Source organism: Protopterus annectens, chromosome 17.part0 (assembly GCF_019279795.1).
Source record: "Protopterus annectens isolate FY-2018-M chromosome 17.part0, PAN1.0, whole genome shotgun sequence".
NCBI classification, from domain to species: Eukaryota; Metazoa; Chordata; order Ceratodontiformes; family Protopteridae; genus Protopterus; species Protopterus annectens.
Window position 1 is genome coordinate 256,348,056 of NC_056751.1, and position 23,559 is coordinate 256,371,614.

The window sequence follows — 23,559 nt, forward strand, 5'->3', positions numbered from 1 at the left end:
GCAGAGAATATTTACATAACTAGATAACGAATAAGCCTTAGGTACTGAAATGCATATGACAGTATTTGTAATAAAAGACAGGATTACAGTATTTTCAGAAGCTCATTACATTTGTTGGAGACTTGCAGTTAACTTTGCAGGCTTTACCCATAAACTAAACAGAATGCCAATCTATCATGTGTGGTCCATAACCGGTGCAGTAATCCTTTAAGCAATTTATCTTGAGCTTGTTTCTTGTTCGCTGTTAATTTTTTACTTTGATCATGTGTTCTTCATGAAACAAGTAGATAGTTGTTGTCAGACAGCAGGTCTTTTTTTGGATAAGAAATATTTTTACAAGTGGGGGTATCACAGCAATTGCTACTTTCAGCATGTTACTTGGCAATTTTATAAAGCTGAATATAAATTATAATTAGAACTGCAGTGCAAGGAGAAATGGTTTGAGATGAGTGCTGCTTGTTTTTTTATACTTGATTTTGACTGGCATTCCAGTAATGTATTTAAAAAGCAATTTATTTTTTCATGCCTCACAACCTTTGTTTTTCCATCTAGATATTAAGTAAGTTGTCATGTAGCCAATGCATTGAAATAGTTTTTTCTTCTACACTTCATTTTGTCTTGATTGGACTCTCGTAATGACGGTTTGGCACCCAGGGCAGTGTATTTAATTAAAGTTCCAGTTGTTGTGGTTTTGAGCATAGTCCCACCCCTTTCTAGTTGGTGACACCCCTTCCCATTGGCCCCACCCATTCAGCTGTCTCTTGCAGCCCCCCTTTAATTTGAAGTCACCAGCCGCCAATGGTCTCTGGTACTTCCTGTGCAACTCCTTGCAGAGGTAGCTGTCATGGGTGGCAGCATGCATGGGGTGCCCAACCATTTACCATGCATGCTCTGGATCTGTCTGCTAGACCGAGCTTCAGTGTTGCAATACTGCTGAGGCTACACACACACACACACACACACACACACACACACACACACACACACACACACACACACACACACACACACACACACACACTCACATATATCACTACAGCCCTCATTGTCTCTCACACTCATTCCCCAGTAATCCCTAACAGCCGCACATCTTACACATACTACAGAAAGAAAATCTTACTTGGAAGAGCACTCACACATTTCTCTGTGGAAGATATTGAACAAATATGCTCCCTCCCTTACCTGTGCAAATTATGATACCTATGCCATGCCCTTTGTACTTTATTACTAGGGCTGTCTATATTTAATGTACAGTATTGACAACCTGTGACTGGATAAGCACAGTCTGGTGTTTGATTTGCATGCAAAATTTTTACAGAATGATATATACTATACTTAAGCCCAAAGCCGTGTGCAAGCTGCTGTCTCTTTGCCAGTACCACAGTATACTGCATCCTCTTCTGTCCATCATGTTCATCCTCTGCTGACTCCTCCTCTTCTGGCTCAATCATCACTGCCTGCTGTGCTGGGAGATGTTCCTCCTGCAATCACCCACCTTCCTAAGTATCATATTGGGAAGTATTGCACACATATTTTAGCATATGTGCTTGGATCATACTGCAGAGCACCACCAGATGTATCCAGGCAGCAAGTGTGTGCATTCAGCAGCCCAAACACATACTCCATCATGACCCGGTTTGTGATAGGGTATAGCTGTAGCCATGATCTGTCTCATTCTGTGTATTTCTGATGGGTGTCCACAGCCAGTACTCCAGAGCATATCAAGCATTGCAATCAAGATGCCCCTGGGAGAAGTCACCCCCTAAAACTTATTGATAAAAGTCACACGTGCCATAAGTGGAAGTCATGGTAACTGCCTGGGTGGCCTGCAGAAGTATTATACATATACCCTGTGCATTACAGATCAACTGAAAACTAATGGAGTGATACCCTTTACAGTTCATGAGTGTCTCCAGGTGGGGCCTTTATTTCAGTGTAAGAACAGTCTATGGCCCCTAGCTCCTCAGGGAAACATCGGGTGGCATGAAACCAGGGCACTTCTATGGGCTAGGCTTGTAAAAGCTCCAGGGCCATTAGCCTAGTACACACCTATAAATCTATATCATAAAAACCCAGCATGACACCATCTCTCTCTTCTGTGGTATGCGCATATCATATATGTTCCCCCACATACTGCAGTATGCCACCAAGAAACTGAAGAAGTATTCTCAAGACAGATGCATAAGATAACTCTGTGTCCCCTGTTTGTTTCTGAAAGGTCCCTGTAGCTACTATAAGCCACACATAGCTTGGTATCCACTGGGATAGATAAACCACAACTCCTATGGGCCTACATATGAAACCAACACGTCTACCAGCTCCTGCATGGTATCTCTGTCCAAACAGCACTGGTCAACAGTGTTGCTGTTGTGGAGTTCATGAAATGTTAATTGCAGTCAGATGATACAGAGAGTACAAGGAGGACAGTGCAGACCACTGTGGCTCATGGTGACAATAACAGCCTGGTGCATATACACACTGACTAATGCTGCAGCACCTCTTAACATATTTCTGCAATTTCCCTGCAGGAAAATGAGGATTTGGCTGTAGGCATTACACTAGTCTGAGGGCACCATGTCATATTCTGTACATTTCTGTATCACTCCACAATCTTGACTTATTTCATTTGCACACAGAGATCCCTTCATTTTCAAATTGTTGCTCATTAGCATATGCTTTTACAGCCTTTGGCATATACCACCGGCAGCTCTATTACTCATGCTGAGAGTGTCTCTGACTCACCTACCCTATATGTGGCTGTACATCACTCTAGAATGCCTACCATAATGTTGCTAATGTTTCTGAATGCCAGTGAATATTTTCAACTGAATGCTGCAAGAAAGTTCACAGCTATATCACATAAAAGTAATGATGCAAGAAAAAAGTCCATTCTATTATAATGTTTAAGGGTGGCACAGCATTGCAGAGAGCTGTATTGCCATCACACAACAAGACGTGCTCTAATTCGATTCTTAGCTGGGTTGTCTTTTGTGTGGGGTCTGTATCTCCTTTCATTCTTTGTGTTGTTTTTTTCCAGGTGCTCTGGTTTCCTCCCACATTCCAAAAGCATTCAGCACATGGACTGGATACTTTAAATTGGCCATATATGTGAGTGTGTGCAAGACTGCTGTGGAAGACCATGACAGGGCTATCCACCTGATGGTGTGAACATTGGCTCTAGATGATTGTCACTGTTAATGTGACACCCTGACCCTATGTGCAAAAAATGTGTAAAAGTGGTTGTGGATGGATGTCATAATGTTTTAAGCATGATAACGCTTATTTTTCTCTCTGTTGTTGCTCTTTACAAGCTGTTAGGCAGACATATTTATGGCTCTTACTCTCCTGCTTTAGACAGCAAGTGAATTTCATCTCCATCACACACACACACACAGTTATACTAGGCATTGGCAGTAACTTTAATACATTTCAGCAGCACCAGGGGAACAATTTCCAAGCCATAATGGTGTGTAGAGATGGCTTTTTTGTTGTTTTGCAGGGTTATAATTAGTCATTTCACATCCATTACGTTTCACATTTAATACTGCTGCCTTGCTTTGTGAAATTATCTCGTGTGTTTCAGCTCTTTTTAGTTTTCTGATCTTGCACTTTGAGTATAAACCTTATAAAACAAATATAAAACACATAATGCTATGCCCATTGCACAAACTGTAAGTTGTTTGCAGTTTCCGTGCAGTTTTGTTTCTAAGATATATATATATATATATATATATATATATATATATATATATATGCATTTTTGTTATATATACTACTGAAAACTATGCTTCAGAATTAGGAACTAAACTATGAAGCAGGCATGACTACAGTAAATAAGTAAGCAGTAAAGTATTATATACTTATCAAGCCAACCACTCTTCTATGTAGCTCTATAAAAGCTGACAACAGTCTGCCTTTGCTGCTTATACAGTCATTTTAACATAAAGAGGAAAATGTTATATAAGGACTGAAATTCAGCCACGGGTACAGTAGTTCTCCCAGTGCTAACTCCATATTACTTCAGCATCATGCAATACCTAAAAGGTCACCATAGGTACTAGTTGTATACACCTATGCTTCTCCTATGAATGACTGAAACATGATCATTGCTCAGATATAATTGATCAAGAACCCATTTACTCCACAACTACATCCTGTAAGTTAAAAACATTGTAGAACTGAGCCCATTCAGTTTAGTCAGGTCATATGACAGGCATTCTTGAAAAAAAAAAAAAACTTCATCAACACAATGACAGAAATGAAATAAGGTTTTACATGGTGCAAGGCCCTGCATCCTCCCCAAGTGAAGCAAGCTCCCCATATCCATCAGTCTTATATACATGAATGTCAAAGATGGAAAACAGTGGAGCGAGAAAAGCATTCCCAAAAAAGCAAGCAGTAGTAATGCACGCAGTAGTAGTGCACAAACAATGATCCCATGGTGCATAAGAGTCTAGCCTTCCCATCCACAAAAAATGGTGATTATAACTAGTTGTGTTTAAGCAATTTGAATCTTATCGATTGTTTGCTGATCAAGTGTAGAAAAACGTATACCACTTTTAGGCACTGTATTTATTTGTTGTATATGTCAAATAGTATTTACCAGATATGGCATTTGTCAATAATACCAAATACACTAAAGCCTGATCATGTCAGCATTTCCTACTGACTGGGTTTTAATCTCCATTAATGAACAGGGGGCTTAGCTTATCTCTCTCACAACCCATGTAGGGTGCTTCACACCCTGCATCCCTTTAAATAGTATAACCTGTTTCAGGGTTACACAAACATTCAGTGGAACAGAGTCATATGACTGCCACCCCATACCCCTTAAAAAAACTTTGTCACATAAATGAAAACAGTATCTAACAGCCTTTCTTGAGAAATTATGTGACCATTGTTTTCTAACCAAAGATAATTAAGTTACATTCACTTTAAGCAGTAATTACCAAATGAACCATTCTTTTCAACTTCAGCCTTGGATTTTAATAACATATAAACTCTACCCCAACCTCTCAAATCCCTTTCTTCCACCCCTCTAACTACCTTCAGACTGCAACCAAATACATTGCTTGTAAACCTATATCTCAGCTGTAATCTTAGCCACTGTTATTCAAGGGTAATAGCTGCTAAAATACTTGCTTGTCTTTATGACACCAGTGATATGTGTTGTACCATTTAACTAAATACTTAATTTAATTTTGAACTATAACTGTTTACTACTATTGTTAAACAAAACCTACCTATAATTCTTGTAACTTGTAATTAATTGTTTTCAATTGTTGTTTTTATTATGGAGCTTTTCTCTCCAGGCCTCCGCTGAAAAAGGACCTGTGTCCAGTCGGATTTTCCCAGTCAACAAACCTAAATAAGCAAATAAATAAATAATATAGTCTAACTTCAACTGAAGCTCATCCTCCTCACCCCATTGCCTGGACTGTATAAAAAGTAAGCAATCTTAACACAAACCTGCATGACCATTAATCATAATCATGAACTTAGCAACAACACAACTACATGGTGTTTACTCCTTCTGTAGCCGGAAGAATCCTAATGTGCCTTGGAGTTAAAATGTATTCCAATATTTAACCGCTGCTCTATAGGTGACTGGTACCCAAGCAAATTCACTGCGCCCTTTTCAAAATATCCCATCTCACAAGATGGATGCTTAGATAACGTGTGGCAATATGTACTCTGTTAGTCACCTTCACTATTGGGTTGTATACTTTTTTAATTATTTGAACATCCTAAATTCTGCTTTGATGATATGCAGAGGAGTAAGAGCTACAGCCAGTAATTAGAGCTCTTGTAGTTACTGTAAATGTTGGTTGGTAGGTGGTATATGATTCCTGTCTGCAATGTTTTTTTAAATAAATGTATGATTAGCTGTGGTAACACAGCAGTGCTATTTGTTAAAGCAGTTACATCACAGCTATCCTGGTTAACTGACACCCAGACTGCATACATAATCAAGGCAACTGCATCATCATCATCATCACCAGTTATGACTCGCCAAATGAATCTTACTCCTTTCTGTCCAAGTAGCCATGATTATATTTTTATTCTAAATTTATTGTCCCTGCATTTAGGATCCTTACAGTAACCATACTTTTTAGAAGTTGCTTTTTTTATGAACAAGTCTCTGGTGACTGGACGAATTACTTATTCAGCTGTGGAATTTTATTAAACCTTTTTTGATATATTACTAGTGAAATATTTTTCCTCTTCATTTTACATTGATTCAATTTGGCTGACTTTGTTGATTTTATTTGTGATTATGAATTTTGGAAAGCACTGCTTTCCTTTGTTCATTTTGTCTTAGATTTATATTACTCACAATGATAGCTCACAAAATTTTGACTATCTTGCAAAAAAGATCCTTGCACAGCAGTCTCTCCTCTCTCCGTTATCTATTACTCTGTTCAAATATTTGTGCTCGTACCATTTTTATTGACTTGTATCAAATATTACTTTTTTGTGCACAAAAAAATTGCAGTCGTGACACTTCTGTTACTAACCAGGACTTACCTGATTATTCTGAGCAGGGTCTATAATGGGACTTGAAGTCTTGTCTTCTTAGAATCATTGTACCACACGTCCAATCCAGCTGAAATGACCTCTGAGGAATGAAGATATTTTGGCTGCAACTACATGCTGCTGAAAGAAGGCCAAATACCATGTTGCTTGGCCTTAAATCAGTGGCAGTTTTACCAGGGGTGTTAGAGGAGCTAAAGCTACTCATTAACAGAAAAAAGCACCTGGGCTTTCCTCACACCTTTTCAGTTTTGGTGGTTTGGAAATATTCTGATTTTTACTCTTGATTTGTCTGCAGCTAAGATCAAGATTAGAAATCAGAATAATTATTATACCACCAAAAGCCATTTTGTACCACTCTGCAGTTTAACACCATAAGACTAATGTATGGTAACACACGGAAAATTAAAGGTTTTGTAAGAATTATCCAAAAAAGCAGGAGTGAATCTCATTAACATCAGGGTTATTTGTTCACATTCAAAATTGTAGCAGATGCACCAGTTTTTAATCCTGGATCCCACCTGGATGAAAACAGATACTTGTGGTAGGCGATGATTAATGGAGCTATCTGTTTAATGTGTTATAATTCTGGTTTAGTAGGACTGATGTGTACTTCTGTGAAGCAAGCTGGAATTCAAGGTGTAGTCACTGTTTCTGCAAAACAAAAATACTTTAATGTAACCATTATTTTTTATCATAGCAGGGTCAAAGCAGATAATGTAGGTAGGCAGTGGGTATGGGGATGTTTGTTGGTGAAATAATTGTCCCTTTTCTTTGCCATTGCAATTCTGCTTTTGTGGGTTTAATGTATAATTGAGTGAAGCAAGCTGGAACTCAAGCTGTGAGTGACTGCTGTTTCTGTTTAACAAAACTACATTGCTGTAACCATTTTTAACCTACTAGGGTCAAGTCAGATACATCAGGTAAACAAAGGGTATGGGGGCTGTCTGTTGAAGAAATGATTAGCTCTGCTATTGGGTGTTGTAATTCTGACTTTACAAGACTGACGTGCAATTGAGTGAAGCAAGGTGGAGTACACTCTGTAACCACAGTTTATGAAAAACAAAAATACATTCATGTAACAATTTTATTTTTTTTTTATCCTGGCAGGGTCAAATCAGATACTTTGGGTAGATAATGGATATGGGTGCTTAACCCTGGATGAAATGAGTACCCCTGTTGTTTTGCAATGTAATTCTTACTTTACAAGACTAATGACTATTTTGCTAAAGACATCTGGAATACAAGCTGTGTCTATTCTCTGCATGACAAAAATGCATTAATGTAACCATTGTGTTTATCACAATCAATTATCTGTAGTTTAGACAGAATGCAAAGTGGCTATAACTGCTTGACAGAGGAGGCCATCTGTGAGTCAACATAACTTGCTATCATTTGCTCAGTTTATGAAGTCATTAATCTGTATCTTTGTAGGATTAATATTTGTCTTTGTGAAAACAAGCTGGATTTTTTTATCATGGCTATTGTTAGAATAAAACAGTGTTCAAATTCATTTATAGCTCTCAACTGACCCTAATTTTCAGATAGTCACTATTTTTTCCTGATATTTTAGTCTGTGTCTTTTACAATTTGTGGTTTTCTGGTAAATTGGTAAGGACTGTAGTTAGTCACTAAATATTGACAGACGCTGGAGTTTCAAACTTCATATCCTTCAGTATTGTACACAGTAAGTGGCCATCTTAGGAGGACTGGGTAGGACTTACGCCAAAGCAACCAACCACTGCCACAGTAGTGTAGTGAGTGTTGTTGCCATGACACAGTTTTTGACTATGTTTCAGTTTTTGGTTGTGGCTCCTTCTGTCCAGAGTCTGCCCTTCCTGTACCTGTGTGGGTTTTATTCAGGTGTTCTGGTTTCTACTAACAACTCAGACATGCCACAGGGGAATGAGTGTTCGGCCAGTAGATATGCATGCTGTGTGTGTGTGTGTGTGTGTGTGTGTGTGTGTGTGTGTGTGTGTGTGTGTGTGCATGTGTGTGCATTCTGGGTACATGCATACATTTTCTACATGTCAGTAAAAGTAGTAAATGAGACAGGAATGTATCACAGACCATCAAGATACTCAGAGCTTGTTTGGATTTTGTGACTCCTCAAATCGAAGCTATATAAGTTGATTTTGGCAAAGTCTTAGTGTTGAGGGGGGGGATCATCTACAACATCTTCCCTGGGTTCCACCTAGTTTAAATCTAGACTTGCTTAAAATTGTGATAGGAATGTTGCTATTGCTTACTTGGGACTGTAGACAGTGTGGTCATTTTTTCCTTAACTTTCTTCACAAGTCAGACCTCAGTGGTTTGCACAGATCACTACAGCTTATCTACAGGCAGTGTACTGTCTTGGAGTAACAAACCAGAATGCAGAAACAAATACAGACATATGTGTAGGTAATGATTATTTGTTATTAGTGGTAAGGAGTCATGCTGTGTATATATGCCTGACAGCATCATGTTGAAATATATTATTGTGGCATCTTGCTTGTTAACTTTTATCCCAGTCTGACATCAAAACTGAACACATGTACGCAGGAGGGGACTGTCATTGGGGTTAGAGTTAAGGAGGCATGATGTTTTTGTGTGTGAGAAAAGCAATGTAAAAGATATGATTGCGGTCATTTGTTTTTCACTTTCATCCCAATCTAACACTAGAAGGATGCATATTAAGTGACTATTTTTTGGGGGAGGAGGAGGGGTTAGGGAGACAAGCAATATTTCCACATATTTATATTTTCTTATAAGCATTTGTCTTTTTAATTTATTGGGAAATACCATTATTTTGGCTTTGAATACTAAACAACTTATTTCTTTCCTTAGTCTAAGATTTTTGTTCAGTCCATCATTGGATCAAAAAGAAGGAAAATGTCTCTAAAATGCAACTTAGTATATTTAAAATCCCTTGGCTTCTGGTGGACTAGTGGTCCCCAGACCCTCAGTTTAATTCAGTTATTTCAGTGCACTCTTGGCCAGCTACAGTGTGTTAAAAAATGGCAAAAAATTCTGAAGAGTAAGATAAGGCATAGAAACACAAAAAAGAAGTCATCCAGGTGGAGTGGATAGTAGGCCAGTCTCTTCTTCTCAACAAATAAAAAAAAACTTAACGTCTATATTATGGATTCTACTTATGACTTTAATGCCTGCATGAGATTTACTTGCTCCACACAATTCAGTGTTCGCAGTTTCATATGTGTTTTTCCAAATATGAACAACAAAATGAAAAGAAAATGAGGGGTAAGTATATCGAGAGGTGGGATTGTATTGTGAAGAATGACTGTTGACATTTGTCTACAGTTGATTCCCCATCCATACCTACCTATGGATTCACCAGTGTGAATAACGTGTAGAGTATCATCCAGGAGTGCATCCTCTCAATCCTTCCTTTCCCATCCTGGCATCTTTCCCTCCACCATTTAACTTCCAGTCTCCCTTTCTAGACACACCTTTAGTTTGGGAGTTAAGCAGATAACAAGCTTACTCTGTGATGATGTTCTCTGTCTTTTTCTCTCTGCCCACTCTTTGTCTACTATCTCTTGTCCATTACCGGCCTGTCTCCTGTTCCAGCCATTTCAGCTCCTGTCAGCATCAAGTAACCACACCTTCTTCCATTACCATTGGAAAAGGGGGAGGAGTGCAAGCAATGTGAGTTTACTTCTTAGACTCCTCCTTTTAAAGCCCAACACAACAGAAAAAGTTAATGTGATTACTTACAGCCATTATAACAAAAATGTATAAAAATTACATAAAAGGAGACAAATATTTCCAGATATTTAAAACATGAGCGTCACTTTCCTACTGTCTTTGATAGGTACAAATTTAAGAACAGTACACTATGTTACCAAGGATGTGACTGAGTTTCTTTGTTAGTGAATAGGCCATTAGAAAAAGATAAACCTTCAGGAAAAAAAAAAAGATTAGCACCCTCAGTTTTGGTGTATTTTTAATTGAGAACTATTTTAATAAATCTTTCATTGATTAAAAGAAAAACAGTTCATGACACCATATATATATATATATATATATATATATATATATATATATATATATATATTTCAGAAGTGAAAAACATGTCTTATCTCTTTTGAACTGACCATGCCTCCAATAGCATCTGGTTACTTTAATAGTAAAAGTACTAAGATATTTGCTAATGCACACATTGCAACTTGAACACTGAATCGACTGATATATGGACTGAAGCATAATGAGTGAGTGCCCCAAAGTACAGACAATAGTAATTGTTAAACCTATGCAGACAAGATCCCCTCATATCAGCTTGGTGCATCCCTAAAAAAATAAGTTGTAAAATGTTCCCATGCTTTTTTTCAACATTTTTTGAGCCTAGAATTCAGTTGGTATAATACACCTTGTATATTATATCTGATAACTGCAACACCAATAAACTATAGCTCAGTGGAGGGAATGCTCTCTGCTATGATATAATATGCTATGGAACAGACTCCCCAGCTACATAAATCAAAGTTCATTCCTGTCCACATTCAAACAGAACTTAGATCTATAGATGGGAAACAGAAAGTTTACCCAAAACTTCCCTTTGTACTACTAATGGATAGAGGCAGCTCCAACACGCTGTATCCCATGCATGTGTCCCCTCAAATTATCTTTGGTATGATCCCAGTTATTCTCATTGGGGTAGTATTTAATAATCAACCATGGGATGGGTAAGGCCAATCTCTAACCAAATGGGATAGGTTATTTTAAGCACAAAAGGGAAATTGGCTAAGCTTAAATGGCAAACAAAGGGCAGATAGTCAAGTATTAACCTATGAACCTGTGCAATTTATCTCCAACATAGATTGATAAGCCCAACATTTCTCTTGTTGATGTAATGTGTTTGTATTTTCAGGAGTCACAGACCTTGAAGACCCAGGATGTTCTAGAACAACACTATATATATCAGGGTCTCAGGACTTTGCTTGCACATGAGAATGATTCCACTGAAAATGACAAGATCTCTTTGCAGAAGGCTAGATCAAATCATATACGGCTAATAAGCTTCAAAAGTCTGACATCACCAGCAATGAGCTCCTTCAACACAGAGCTCTTTGTGGTGTTTTTGAAGAGGCAACTCTCACTTCATGACAAGTGCTTGCTAGATCAGAGTTAGATCTTGTGACTGTAAATAGGTCACACAGAGTGTAATTTTCATTAAATAATACATATACAAACATACATCACCTAGGAAGATGCATATCATAAAGCAGGCAACAAACTAGCTACATTACTGGATGAAGAATCTTATTTTATGCACATAATATTGGCATTTCCTCTGTGGTGACTTTTATGTAAACATGTGGCTATCACAGAGCATTGTCCATTTAGAAAAGGTATTTATTAATTTCTTACATTCTGTAGCACTAGCTACATGCACCCAAAAATTTTGGTAAAATGGTAGATAGGTTCATTGTGTGCATTAGCAAATATATTAGTACTTTTAATATTAAAATAACCAAATGCTGTTGGAGACATGGTTAGTTCGAAAGAGATAAGACATGTTTTTCACTCCTGGATTTAGAAGTTAGAAGCTTGCCACTCTGTTGTGAGACAGGTTGACAGAAGTAAATTGTTTTATATGGATTACAAATGATAATACAATTTAAATATCTCATGGGAATTTCACCTAAATAATAAATAAATGTTAATTAAAAGTTATTTTAGAAATTAATTTATGGAATTATGTTTCATGATATGTATATTTGAGATAAGGTGGCCCAGTAGTAAATAGCTTAGCATTACTGAATCACATTGTCAGATCCCCAGGTTTGGTTCTCTTTTTTAATGCCTCCTGTGAATCTCTATATCCTCTCTGTATTAATGTGGATTTCGATAGGCTTTCCAGTTTCTTCTCACATCTCAGAGATAGACTGTAGGTGAACTGGTGTGCTTCAGTACTGCCTGTTAGGTATGTGTTGTGTGAAACTGAGTAACTACTTCCTGTTATGGATTGGCAACTGTTCATGATGACTTCCTGTGTCTTGCATCCAGACTGTACTAGGGTAGAATACTATAATCTCAAGAGTATTTACCAGAAAACCAAGCACAACCTAAATAATAATATAAATAAGGGTAAAGCCCTCCCTTTAAACTCCATGTGTCTTTTAATGAAGTAGGATCTATTTCTATTTGTGTCCACCTATGTCAGCTTTAAACCAGTTTAAGGAAATTTCAAACATTCTTGCTGTTTCTGAAAATATGTTAAAAATGAAAATGTCTGAAGTGACATTTTTATTCAAAGGATGGTTTTGTCAATGAATCTGAGTGGATTCATACATTTTATTATCCCCACATTATTATATTCAGTTTTGCAAAAAAGCCAGAGCCAATTCAGGCAAACAACTGCTATACCCTAGGACTCATAAAAGGTTACTATTAGTGTTAAACCGTAACATGAATGGCTATCCCTTCGCAGTAATCCTTTCTGATTTAGAGGCCACCCTATTGCACTCATTTTCTGTAAGCTGAAATATCAGCATGACAGGTGGCCCCACTAGCTGTAGTGTGTATTAATGAGGCAATCTGGGCTAGGTCGCCATGTCTTTTCTAACAGAAATGCCTACAGCTATTGATTTACACTGAGGAGCAATTCACAGAATTGCTCAGCTATGTGAATTACCATGGCTGGCCAAAAAATTTAACTTAGCAAAGAAACTGGTCATCCATCAAAATCAATGGAAAAAACTCTTTGCAGGAAAGTTCAGTAGAAATGTTAAAGTGGGAGTGTAATTGTATGGCAGTGTGTGTGTGTGTGTGTGTGTGTGTGTGTGTGTGTGTGTGTGTGTGTGCACAGGTATGAATGAAATTAGATTAGTGTGTGTGTGTGTGTGTGTGTGTGTGTGTGTGTGTGTGTGTGTGTGTGTGTGTGTGTGTGTGTGTGTGTGAGTGTGTGTGTGTGTGTGTGTGCCTGCACAGGTATGAATGAAGTTAGATGTGTGTGTGTGTGTGTGTGTGTGTGTGTGTGTGTGTGTGTGTGTGTGTGTGTGTGTGTGTGTGTGTGTGTATCTGAATATGTTTGTGTGCGGGTGTCTGGGCCAACACAATACATGTCCCGCCACAGGATATTACCACAAAAAAAAAAAAGAAACTGTTAGCATGAGGGGTAAAAATCAGTGAGTCAGAGCCGTGCAAATTACCTGATAGTGACATCTTCCTTATTATGGATAAAGTTGCCTGTCACTGGATCACATTTTTTGCGATCGTGTAAATTGACCTACCTAAGGTAAATAATTTACAAGACTGCCAAACAAGTTCTCTGAACTCCAGGGATAATGTGCAGAGCCAGCATTGAATGGGATGTCATTTCATTGCAAGATGCATGCACATATCCTTACAATCAGAATACATGCACAGTTACATGCAGGTTAGTGGACTGTCAGTTAACCTATCAACATGCATCGTGACTTGGGAACGCACAGACAGAAACTAGATAGGCACAGGGGTGGTATTCATACTCTTCAGAGAATGCAGAATTAACCAGTGAACCAACCATTTCGGTGCTGCAGTGGGAACCAATGATATTACTTTGCTCATTTTATCTTCCTTTAGTTAAATATATTATTGTATAATTCATATGTGAACTATATTCATCTGTCTTGTTCTGCGAAGTAAACTATTAGTAACTTTGACTTTTAGAAGTAAGATGTAAATGTTTTAATGTGTTTGTGTGTGTCTGCATTTGTGTGAGTGCATATGTGTGTGTGTGTGTTTGTGTGTATGTGTATCTGAACACACATGTCTGTGTGTGTTTCTGTGAGTAAGAAAAAGAGAGATAGGGACAAACAGGAAACAAAAGTAATCTCAGTCCTTTTTAAATGATAAAAAATTATTTTTTCTTACTTTCTTCCTTCCTTCTTTCAAGACTTGATGAAAAAGGTGAAGTTGTCCGAATTAATTTTAACAATGCCACACGGGATTCCGTATTCGATATTCCTGTAGAAAAAGTGCAGCCATTCTATACAGCACTCAGTTACTTTGTAGCTCTTCTAAATAAAGAAGAAAACCGAATCTGTTTTACACTGGAAAAAGGTAAGAAAACATTGATTTATGATTTAATGAGTTTGTCATGTGTTATTACCTCAATGGTGCAACTGAAAAGCAGCCCCAATATCAAGGCCCACACTGCAATACCTGTTCAGATATTAAAATGCCAGTCCAGGTGAGATGAAGTCTTTTCTGGCCTGTGATACTACAGGACAGGGCAGGCATAAGATATAGTTAACTTCTCAATACAGTTAGAAACAAGCACTCTCCTCTTCACAGAAAGCAGATAGGAAGAACTGTTTCTGTTTTAAAACCAGAAGATAAAATAGATGCTTTTGCCTTAGATTGTGATGTCTCATGGAATATTAATGTAACATTTGCATCAGCATAAGTAGCCTACAAAAATAATGCACCTATATGTAATTCAGCTGCAATAGTAAGAGAAACACTGCAAGCTAAACAGGGCAAACCAGACTGCCTTTTGACTAGTAGTTGTTCCGAGCTCATTTTGTAGGATTTCAATAATATTCGGATAAAATAAAGGGATGGGATCTCTCCAGCATATCTTTTGGCTGCCTGGGGATCACCTCACAGTGGACTAAGCCTGGTACACCTCTCAAAGAAGATGCCTAGTTAACATACTCACAAGGTGCCCAGATTACATCATCTCGCTCCTGAGAACCCTGAAAAGCAGCGTTTCTACTGTACGATCGTCTGTGACACTGCCTGAACTCAGCTACCATATGAATGAACCTTAACGCTAGCACCTGTAGACTGAATAGTAAGCTGCGAGATTCATGCTATTGGATCAATTTTCTCTTCAGCAACAAACATAAAATAAGGCTACCATTGTGCCTATCTTCTGGTCACACTCCTGATCCCCTGTAACCTCACTCAAAAGCAAGACCCCTACTTTAGCAACATTGGTCAGTCTGCAGGGATCTGGGAACAAATGTAGACAGTAATCTGGCCTTTGACTAACATGTGGCCAAGGTAGTTAGAAAATAATTCCATGTCATCCAACTTATAAGTAAGAGCATGGCATCCAGGGCCAAGGAAGTCATAGAGCCATTTCATTAGGCCCTTATCAGACCAGTCATCAAGTATAATGCCCCTTCAGCATGCATCTGACCAGACATATACAACATTTGAAATGCCTACAAAGTTTCCTTACCAGGAAAATCCTGGGTATAAACACATTGTCCTGTCTGGATCACCTTAAAGCCCAGTCTCTATACTCTATCTTCTACAGGTTACAGAGAGGTGATCTGTGCATGGCATAAAAGGTATCCTTGGTCTAGCGCTGACGGACCTTTTATACATCCACAAAATGAACAGCATAATGACCACTAATTTAAAGGATTTAAATTTTGCTTGTGACATTAATAAGACATGTTGGTGAAACAGATATGCGCCTCTGAGAATCCCCATGTTCTAGAACAGGCTCCCCATCCATGTGAAACAGAGCCCATCCCTAAACCTATTTAAGCTTAGCCTTGACCAATGGATGGGAAACTGGAAATTCACTCCGGGTCTGACCCCTATGTCTGTCACACATGGATGCAGACAGTAATGCCCAAACTAACATACTCCCCCACATAACCTCTAGAAACTTCTAACTAACATATCCCTCCCCAATAAATGAACATGATACATAGGGACATAACTGGGTTGGATTGCACTGCTAAGCTTATAAATTCTCTGGTGGTCATTAGTCTAATATATACCTATGAACCCATTAGCTTGTAGTTGTTCCACATTGCCTCTAGCTCTGCAGTGTGCATACTTAATAGTTACATAGCACAGCTAGTTGTTTCCCCCACAGTAAAATCCAATATCTATCTCATTTAACTGAATATGGTTATTTATGCATTCAAACTAATTTTTCAAGCCCCTGGACTAAAACTGTGGATCAACCTGCTTTCTTCATTCTATGCTAGCCTCATAGCACTTGGTAACCTTACACAGTGTAGCACCCCTATCTGATGCTTACAGATAATAAAGTTTAACTCAATACAAGACATTCTATTTGTGAGATATGCAAGTATTTAACTAACAATGAGGCTTTGCTGTCACAAAAGGACATAGTCTGTGAGCATCACACACTTTCACAACCCCCTACACCAGCCATCCAAAAAAGCTCTTACACTGAGACTGTACAACAATCCTTTCCAAAGCTTTCTAGACCCAGGAAGACTAAGACTCAGTGAAAATCTAACTCCATACCACATTCATTCAAACAACCAGGACTGAAATCATCTCAGATTCATTACACAGAGCCATGCAACAAATAAAAATATTTTAGTGATTGTTGACTCCACAGTCACACACACTGATTCCTCAGTCACAGGCTGGACAAAGAGAGAATGACAGTGAGTTGTCTTTCAGGTGCCAGGATCTTTGATATTTTAAAGGCCCTTAATGCCCTTTCACCTGGTACATATAACTATGATATGGTGGTGGTCCATGTAGTTGTGAATGACTTAGCATATAAAATGCTCAAAGATATGCAGAGAGACATATCATAACTCTCCAAGCATGTCACAATTGCAGGCAAGACTGTGGCCCTGAGCTGAATTCTTCTTCTCCAAGAATGATGGCTAGGTATAAAGAAAGGATATTTGACTTTAACAATTGGCTAAATAGTTGCTGTCAAGCCAGGAGGATTCAATATGTATCAGCACAGGACAAGATGCTTAACAGTCCTGCTTGCTTTGCCAAGGATTTTCTGTACATCTCATTACAAAGCCTCCACATAATGTATAAATCCTCTGCTGACCCTCACAATGCCTTTTTAGGTACAATCCATCTGAAGGACATATCAACATAGCTAGCATCCCAAACCCAAAACAAGATTACATTAGCATAGCTCTCCTCATTGGCAGAAATCTCATCAACAAAATGCATGACCTTGACACTTTCCTGCATTTGGAATGCATCCACAGCTGTGTAGTTACTGAAAATTGGCTTAAATGATTAGAAATCACTCCCTTCATACCCAAGTTCTGTGCTTAACATGCCTTTAGGCCTGATGGCAGCTGTGGTTATTATGTCTCCATATTTAAGAACCATATTATGTCTAGGCAGACCCCCATGGATACACAAACAGAGCTCATCGAGCACTAAATCACAGTAAACCAAGCCAACTATCAGTGTGTAGCCTGTTAAACGGCACCTTCTGCTTTCCATGAAATGCATATACATTTTTTTGATGTAACAGACAAACTCACTATAAACAAAAAATCCATTATATTGTGAGACTTTAACTACCAAAAGAAACAACTGGGGTATCCCTCAAAGTCTCAGGAAAAACCCAGTGTGGAAGGTGTGGTGTTCACTTCCTGAATTATGATATACACCTAATTCTCTTAATAAAAATTGAACTGTAAAATATGTGCTACAAAATAATCAAATAGAAATTAGTAGGTAGTCCACAGTTGAGTTAAAAATGAAATATCCTTTATTGAAGCACACAAACAAATGATCCTAGTCGAGTATATATGCCATCTCTTAAAGGTAGTTCTCCAAACAGTGTTTGAAAAGAATTCTTGATGTGGACCTAAAAGAACTGGTCATATATTGTGTTGACTTTGGGGAAAAGTGCTAAAGGTTCTTCACTTATTTCCTTGACAGATGATTACAATAGTGAAAGCTGCTGCCCACAGAGTATTCTGGAGACATGGGCTGGCATTTTATTTTGGGCCTAGGGCTTTGCATTTAAATAGCAGGTACCAATAGGTGGTGCTCTGAATGTTTTGGTTAGATTTGTTGATAATTACTAATGTGTGGCTGTCTAAGTCTTTACATTATTTTGTTGATTGCACTTATCTAACATTATGGCTGAAGTTGTTATTGCATATTGCTGTGTGCTTATTATGTTTTCATCAACAATAAAAATACAATCTAAAACACTGTGCTTTTATTTATAAAGTTATATATATTTTTTAATTGTTTTAAGTACTGCACCATAAGTGGTATTAAAATGAACATTTTCTAATTAAAATTTAAGATGTTCATTAAAAATAGAATGAAAATGTAAAGGCATATTGTAGGTATTTATCCCAGTATAATTTCTATATTGCTGTTATAAACTTAGAAACTTGCTAAAATAGCAGATTCTGCATTAGCATGCCTTTTCTGAATGATATGAAGTCTTTAGCTCTCACATTATTTAGTGACTACAGTCTTCAATGATTTGTCAAAAAACTACAAATTTTATTACACTAGAGATGTAGGGTCTATATCATAACTTCGAAGATGTAAAACTTTGAAAGTTAAAATATCAAACCCACAACATCGAATGATGAAAATAGTGAAGCCACAGAACATCAAAATCTTACCTAGGGCAAGATTTCAGTGGGCCGTTCAGTGGCTTCGCTATTTTCCTCCACTGTGATGCGAGAGTTACGAACCTTAGGGTTAGGGTGCGGGTTAAGGTAAGTGGATAGTAATGTATGTATGGTGTAGTGTACAGTTGGGTTTTGTTAACCGTATGTGTGTGTATTAATTAGTTTGTTTGTGTATAGTTTTGCAGGGTATGTGTGCGATAGTTACGGACCTTAGGGTTAGGGTGCGGGTTAAGGTAAGTGGATAGTTAGTAATGTATGTATGGTTTAGTGTGAGGTTGGGTTTTGTTAACTGTATGTGTGTGGTTTATTTATTTTGGTGCGCTTGTATTGTGTGTATGTTTCTCGGAACAGCAAATTTTTCCCCTAGGAAAAAATCCTCTATTCTGAGCGTTCAATGTTATCAATATTCGAAATTCCAATATTCCATGTTACATTAGTGTTGCCTATTAACATCAGGGAGATATTTTAATTGCCTCTGTTTCCTCTCAGGCTTTAAGTAGTAACTAGCTATAAATGTAAATAAACTGTTGATGCACCAGGGGTTCCAGTATTTTTTGATGATGTACCTAAATAATCAGTATGATAAACAAGTTCTATACAGTGTATCATATATGCAGAAGACAAGTCAGGAGGACTGGTATGGGGACTGTAATATGTGTGTTTGAATGTGTAATTCTGTGTATAGCACAGCAACTGTCAGGGCAATACCAGTGCCTATACAAACAGTGATGCACAGCTGCAGCACACAGATCAGCAATGATCTGCATGTTGCAGCAGTAACTATGATTCAGAGACATGCAAATTAGATGATAATGAGGTCCTAACTCATTGCAGTTAGCATGACTCTGAATCACAAATTACCACATTGTGGGAGCAAGGCCATTATAGTGCAAGCAGTACACTTTCATTAATTCCTGGATGTATACAATAGATTATGCAACATATCTGTAAGTGCATTTCCTGTCAGCAGTGATCAATAGAAATAATATACCCAAATAGAACTAGATGCTACCCATACACTGCAGCCATTTTTAAGAAAAAGTATTTCAAGGAAAAGTCAAATGCTGCCTGTAACCTTCTAGTGACAATGTAGTCGGATTCCCGTGTAATATTCAATCCCTGTGTTTGTGAAGATTCACATTTGTAGGGGATAGCAGTTGCATAACAAACACATTTCTTGCACAGCTATGATTTTTTTTCTATGGATGAGCAGCTTTTAGAAAGTTAGTATGTTAAAATGTCTTTATGAAGTTTTACAGCCTATTGAATAGCTTATTTTGTGCATATGCATACAACACCATTGTACAGCATTTATATCAAACTGAAAAAAAATTACAAATGTCATATTTTGCTCACAATGATGCCTAAATTCATAAACTATTTATATTTATGTTACTTGAGTTTCTAGAATATATGTAAATATAACATGTTTTCTGTTAATGTTCCCGAAAAATCCAACTCCCTTTAATTGTGTCTATAAAACCTTTATAAATCTACTAAAGTTTCAAAGATGTATTTGCATAAAGTCATGCACTTTTATGTGAAAATATTTTAAATTGTTTTCTAAGAAATGAAATCCAGTTCATTTTTATAGTGCCTGTAAAACTATAAAAATCTGCTAAAGTTTCACAATTTTATTTACATATGGTCAGGCAGTTTTATATGAATACATTCTGAATTGTTTTCTGTGGAATGAAACCAACTCACTTTTATTCTATCCATTAAACTATAAGCATCTGCTAAAGCTTCACAATTTTACTAGTATATGGTCAGGTAATTTTGGGCACATATATTTTGAATTGTTTTCTTTGGAATGTAACAGATTTTTATGTAGTGAGTAAATTAAAACCACCGAAGCTTTTAGTATTTGTTGGTTTTGCAAATGTATAATACCTCAAAGTTAAAACAAGAGCTACTTTACTAACAGACTGTGTGAAACTGTAGTTAAATGCTAATTATATACTGAGCAAATGTTATCTGTTTGTAGGTGATGTTGTGGTGTTTGACAACTGGCGTGTTTTGCATGGCCGTCAGAACTTCGAATCAGAAGAACAAAACCCACGCCATCTTGAAGGTTGCTACTTAGACTGGGATGAAGTCATGTCTAGATTTCGGATTCTACAGAAAGCAGTTTGTGAGGACAATGAAAAGACAATCTCAAAATGATAATGCTGAAACAGGATGATCATATTCTGTTAGAAGCGACATCTTAAGATGATGTCTTCAATAACTTTGACTACAAACCTCGTCTTAATTATTCCAATTGTATCACAGAATCCTTTGCAAATCTTGCCAGGAAGGATCACAGTTTATAATGCCAAGATACTTCAATATTTTCACAAAAGAGTAATCAGACAGAAACATTTTGCTATAATGGTAGTCAGACAGTACATAAAGTTCTACCATCTCCTGGAGATTGGTAAAAGTTATTTAGTACCTGGTCTTAAACGTCCAGGTTAGGTTGCTATTTTTAAATATCATTTTAAACAACTATATACAATATTTACAATAGCCTGACTTTCAATTATATGCACTGTATATTATTAAATATAGAATTAACAGATCAGTTATCAGAGATACAAAGATGTAACTTTCTTTCAAGGATTATTTATCTATGGCCTGGGATAGATTCGTAGTTCTTTGATTTTTATTTCCATCAATGCAGTCATCTTCAGTAAAGTGTAGAATTCTTCCAAGGTCAGGGGTGTATTTGAATTCCACCTTCTGGTTACGCATTTCCTAGATATAGCAAGTATTGTCCATAACAAATACATATTTGTCTTATTCAGGTAGGAACCTTCATTTACATTTAGTATAATCAATGATTTAGTTAAGGTAAAGGATTCATTAAATAAAACTTGTAAAAAATGATTGATTCCATTCTAATATGATTTAGGTTTATTACATTCATAAAAAATATGAATCCAGTCTGCTTTATTTGACTTTTCACACCTCCAGCAAAAAACATTTGGTAGTGCTGATCTTTTTAATTCTATATGGTGTTAAAAATGCACTATGCAAGTATTTCCAGTTAAATATTTTCCAGTACTGTGTGTTAGAGGTGAAATTAACTGATAGTAAGATGTTAGTTTTAATTTCTTCTGTTAACTGCAATGACTGACCTTTTGTTAAGAATTGCCAGTATGATGGTTTGGGAATTGTTTTATATGTTATTAACTCCTTATATAGATTTGAAATGGAATTTTTTCTTTTCACAACTATTATATATAAATTCATGCAGAAAACTTATTAGATTTAGAATATCTTTAAATGAGGAATTACTAAATAATCTGCATAAATCTTGAGTGTACATTAGAATGTTTTGTAAGGTTAACCAGTCCTGTGTTGGAATATTGTAAGCAGTTTTTATCATAGATATATATATATATATATATATACACACACACACACACACACACACACACATATATATATATATATATATATATATATATATATATATATATATATATATAAATAAAAACAAGAAGTTATGTACTCACCATAACGTTCGATGTATGTAGTCCATCTCGCCTTACATTCTTACCCATGGGTTTGGAACCGAACCTCGGCTCCGACTCGGCCATACTCTAGCTCGAAGTCTTTCAATTGGCTGGGCTAAGAGATATCCCATGCTGCACTGCTCCCTTTCCCCAGATCTTGTTTGCTGCAAGTTCAATCACTCACCTTCCATACACATAACACATAGAGAGGGAAAAACATTCCAATAATAAAAGAAGTACTGAAACCAGAACTAACCTCTAGGCCCTCCAGGATGGGGGAAGGTGGGGGGGGTAAGTAAGAATGTGAGTAGAGATGGACTACATACATCGAACATTATGGTGAGTACATAACGTCTTGACGTTATGTAGTCCAATCTCGCCTGCATTCTTAGCCGTGGGACAGCGTCCCCAGCACCTGACCCTGGGAGGCTCAGTGGAAAATACTCTTGAGCACTGTGGAACCAAAGGAAGATCTGCCTCTGGATATCAAATCCAATTTGTAATGAGTAATAAAGGTGTGAGGAGATGCCCATGTAGCCACAGCACAAATATCATCCATAGACATCCTGGCCTGAAATGTTATAGAGGTAGCCATCGATCGGGTAGAATGAGCCTTCACTCTAAATGGTAACTCCCTACCACCTAAGGCATAAATGAAGGAAATACAACTAGAGATCCATTTAGACAAGGTCACTTTGGAAACAGGAGACCCAATCCTATTTTCTGAAAATGATTTTTTAAGATCCTTCGTTCTATGCAAGTAAAAACGCAACTGTCTATGAACATCCAGCTGGTGAAATTTAAATTCTGCCTTATTAGAAAACTCTGGAAAAAATAAGGACAGTTCAATGGATTGGTTGAGATTACTAACCAAAGCCAGTTTTGCTCCGAGACACATCTAGCTGAAGTGATTGTCTTCCAAGTCAAATATTTCAATTCACAAGTAGCTGCAGGGTCAAAGCGGGATGAAGTGAGAAATTGTAGCACAAAATTTAGGTCCCAAGGCATGACCGGGTCAAAGACTGGAGGGCGAAGCAGCATAGTGCCCTTCAAGAGTGTCTTACAAAGTCTATGTGCCATTAGACTGGGTTCATTGGCGACGTGAAAGGTGGAAATAGCCGCCAATTGGACTTTAATGGTTGCGGCTGCTGACCCCTGATTGAAAAGCA

At 37.4% G+C, this 23,559-nt stretch overlaps 1 protein-coding gene across 1 annotated transcript in view; it reads left to right on the top strand.

Moving 5' to 3' along the window:
- The window catches only part of BBOX1 (gamma-butyrobetaine hydroxylase 1), a 1,172,734-nt gene extending 1,151,169 nt beyond the window's left edge, over nt 1–21,565 (top strand). Inside the window, exons 7-8 of the mRNA XM_044058954.1 lie at nt 14,417–14,583; nt 20,875–21,565. Of these exons, the coding sequence (XP_043914889.1) occupies nt 14,417–14,583; nt 20,875–21,053 (346 nt within the window). The 3' untranslated portion in view covers nt 21,054–21,565. The remainder of the gene's footprint in view (nt 1–14,416; nt 14,584–20,874) is intronic.
- The last annotated feature ends 1,994 nt before the right edge of the window (nt 21,566–23,559 follow it).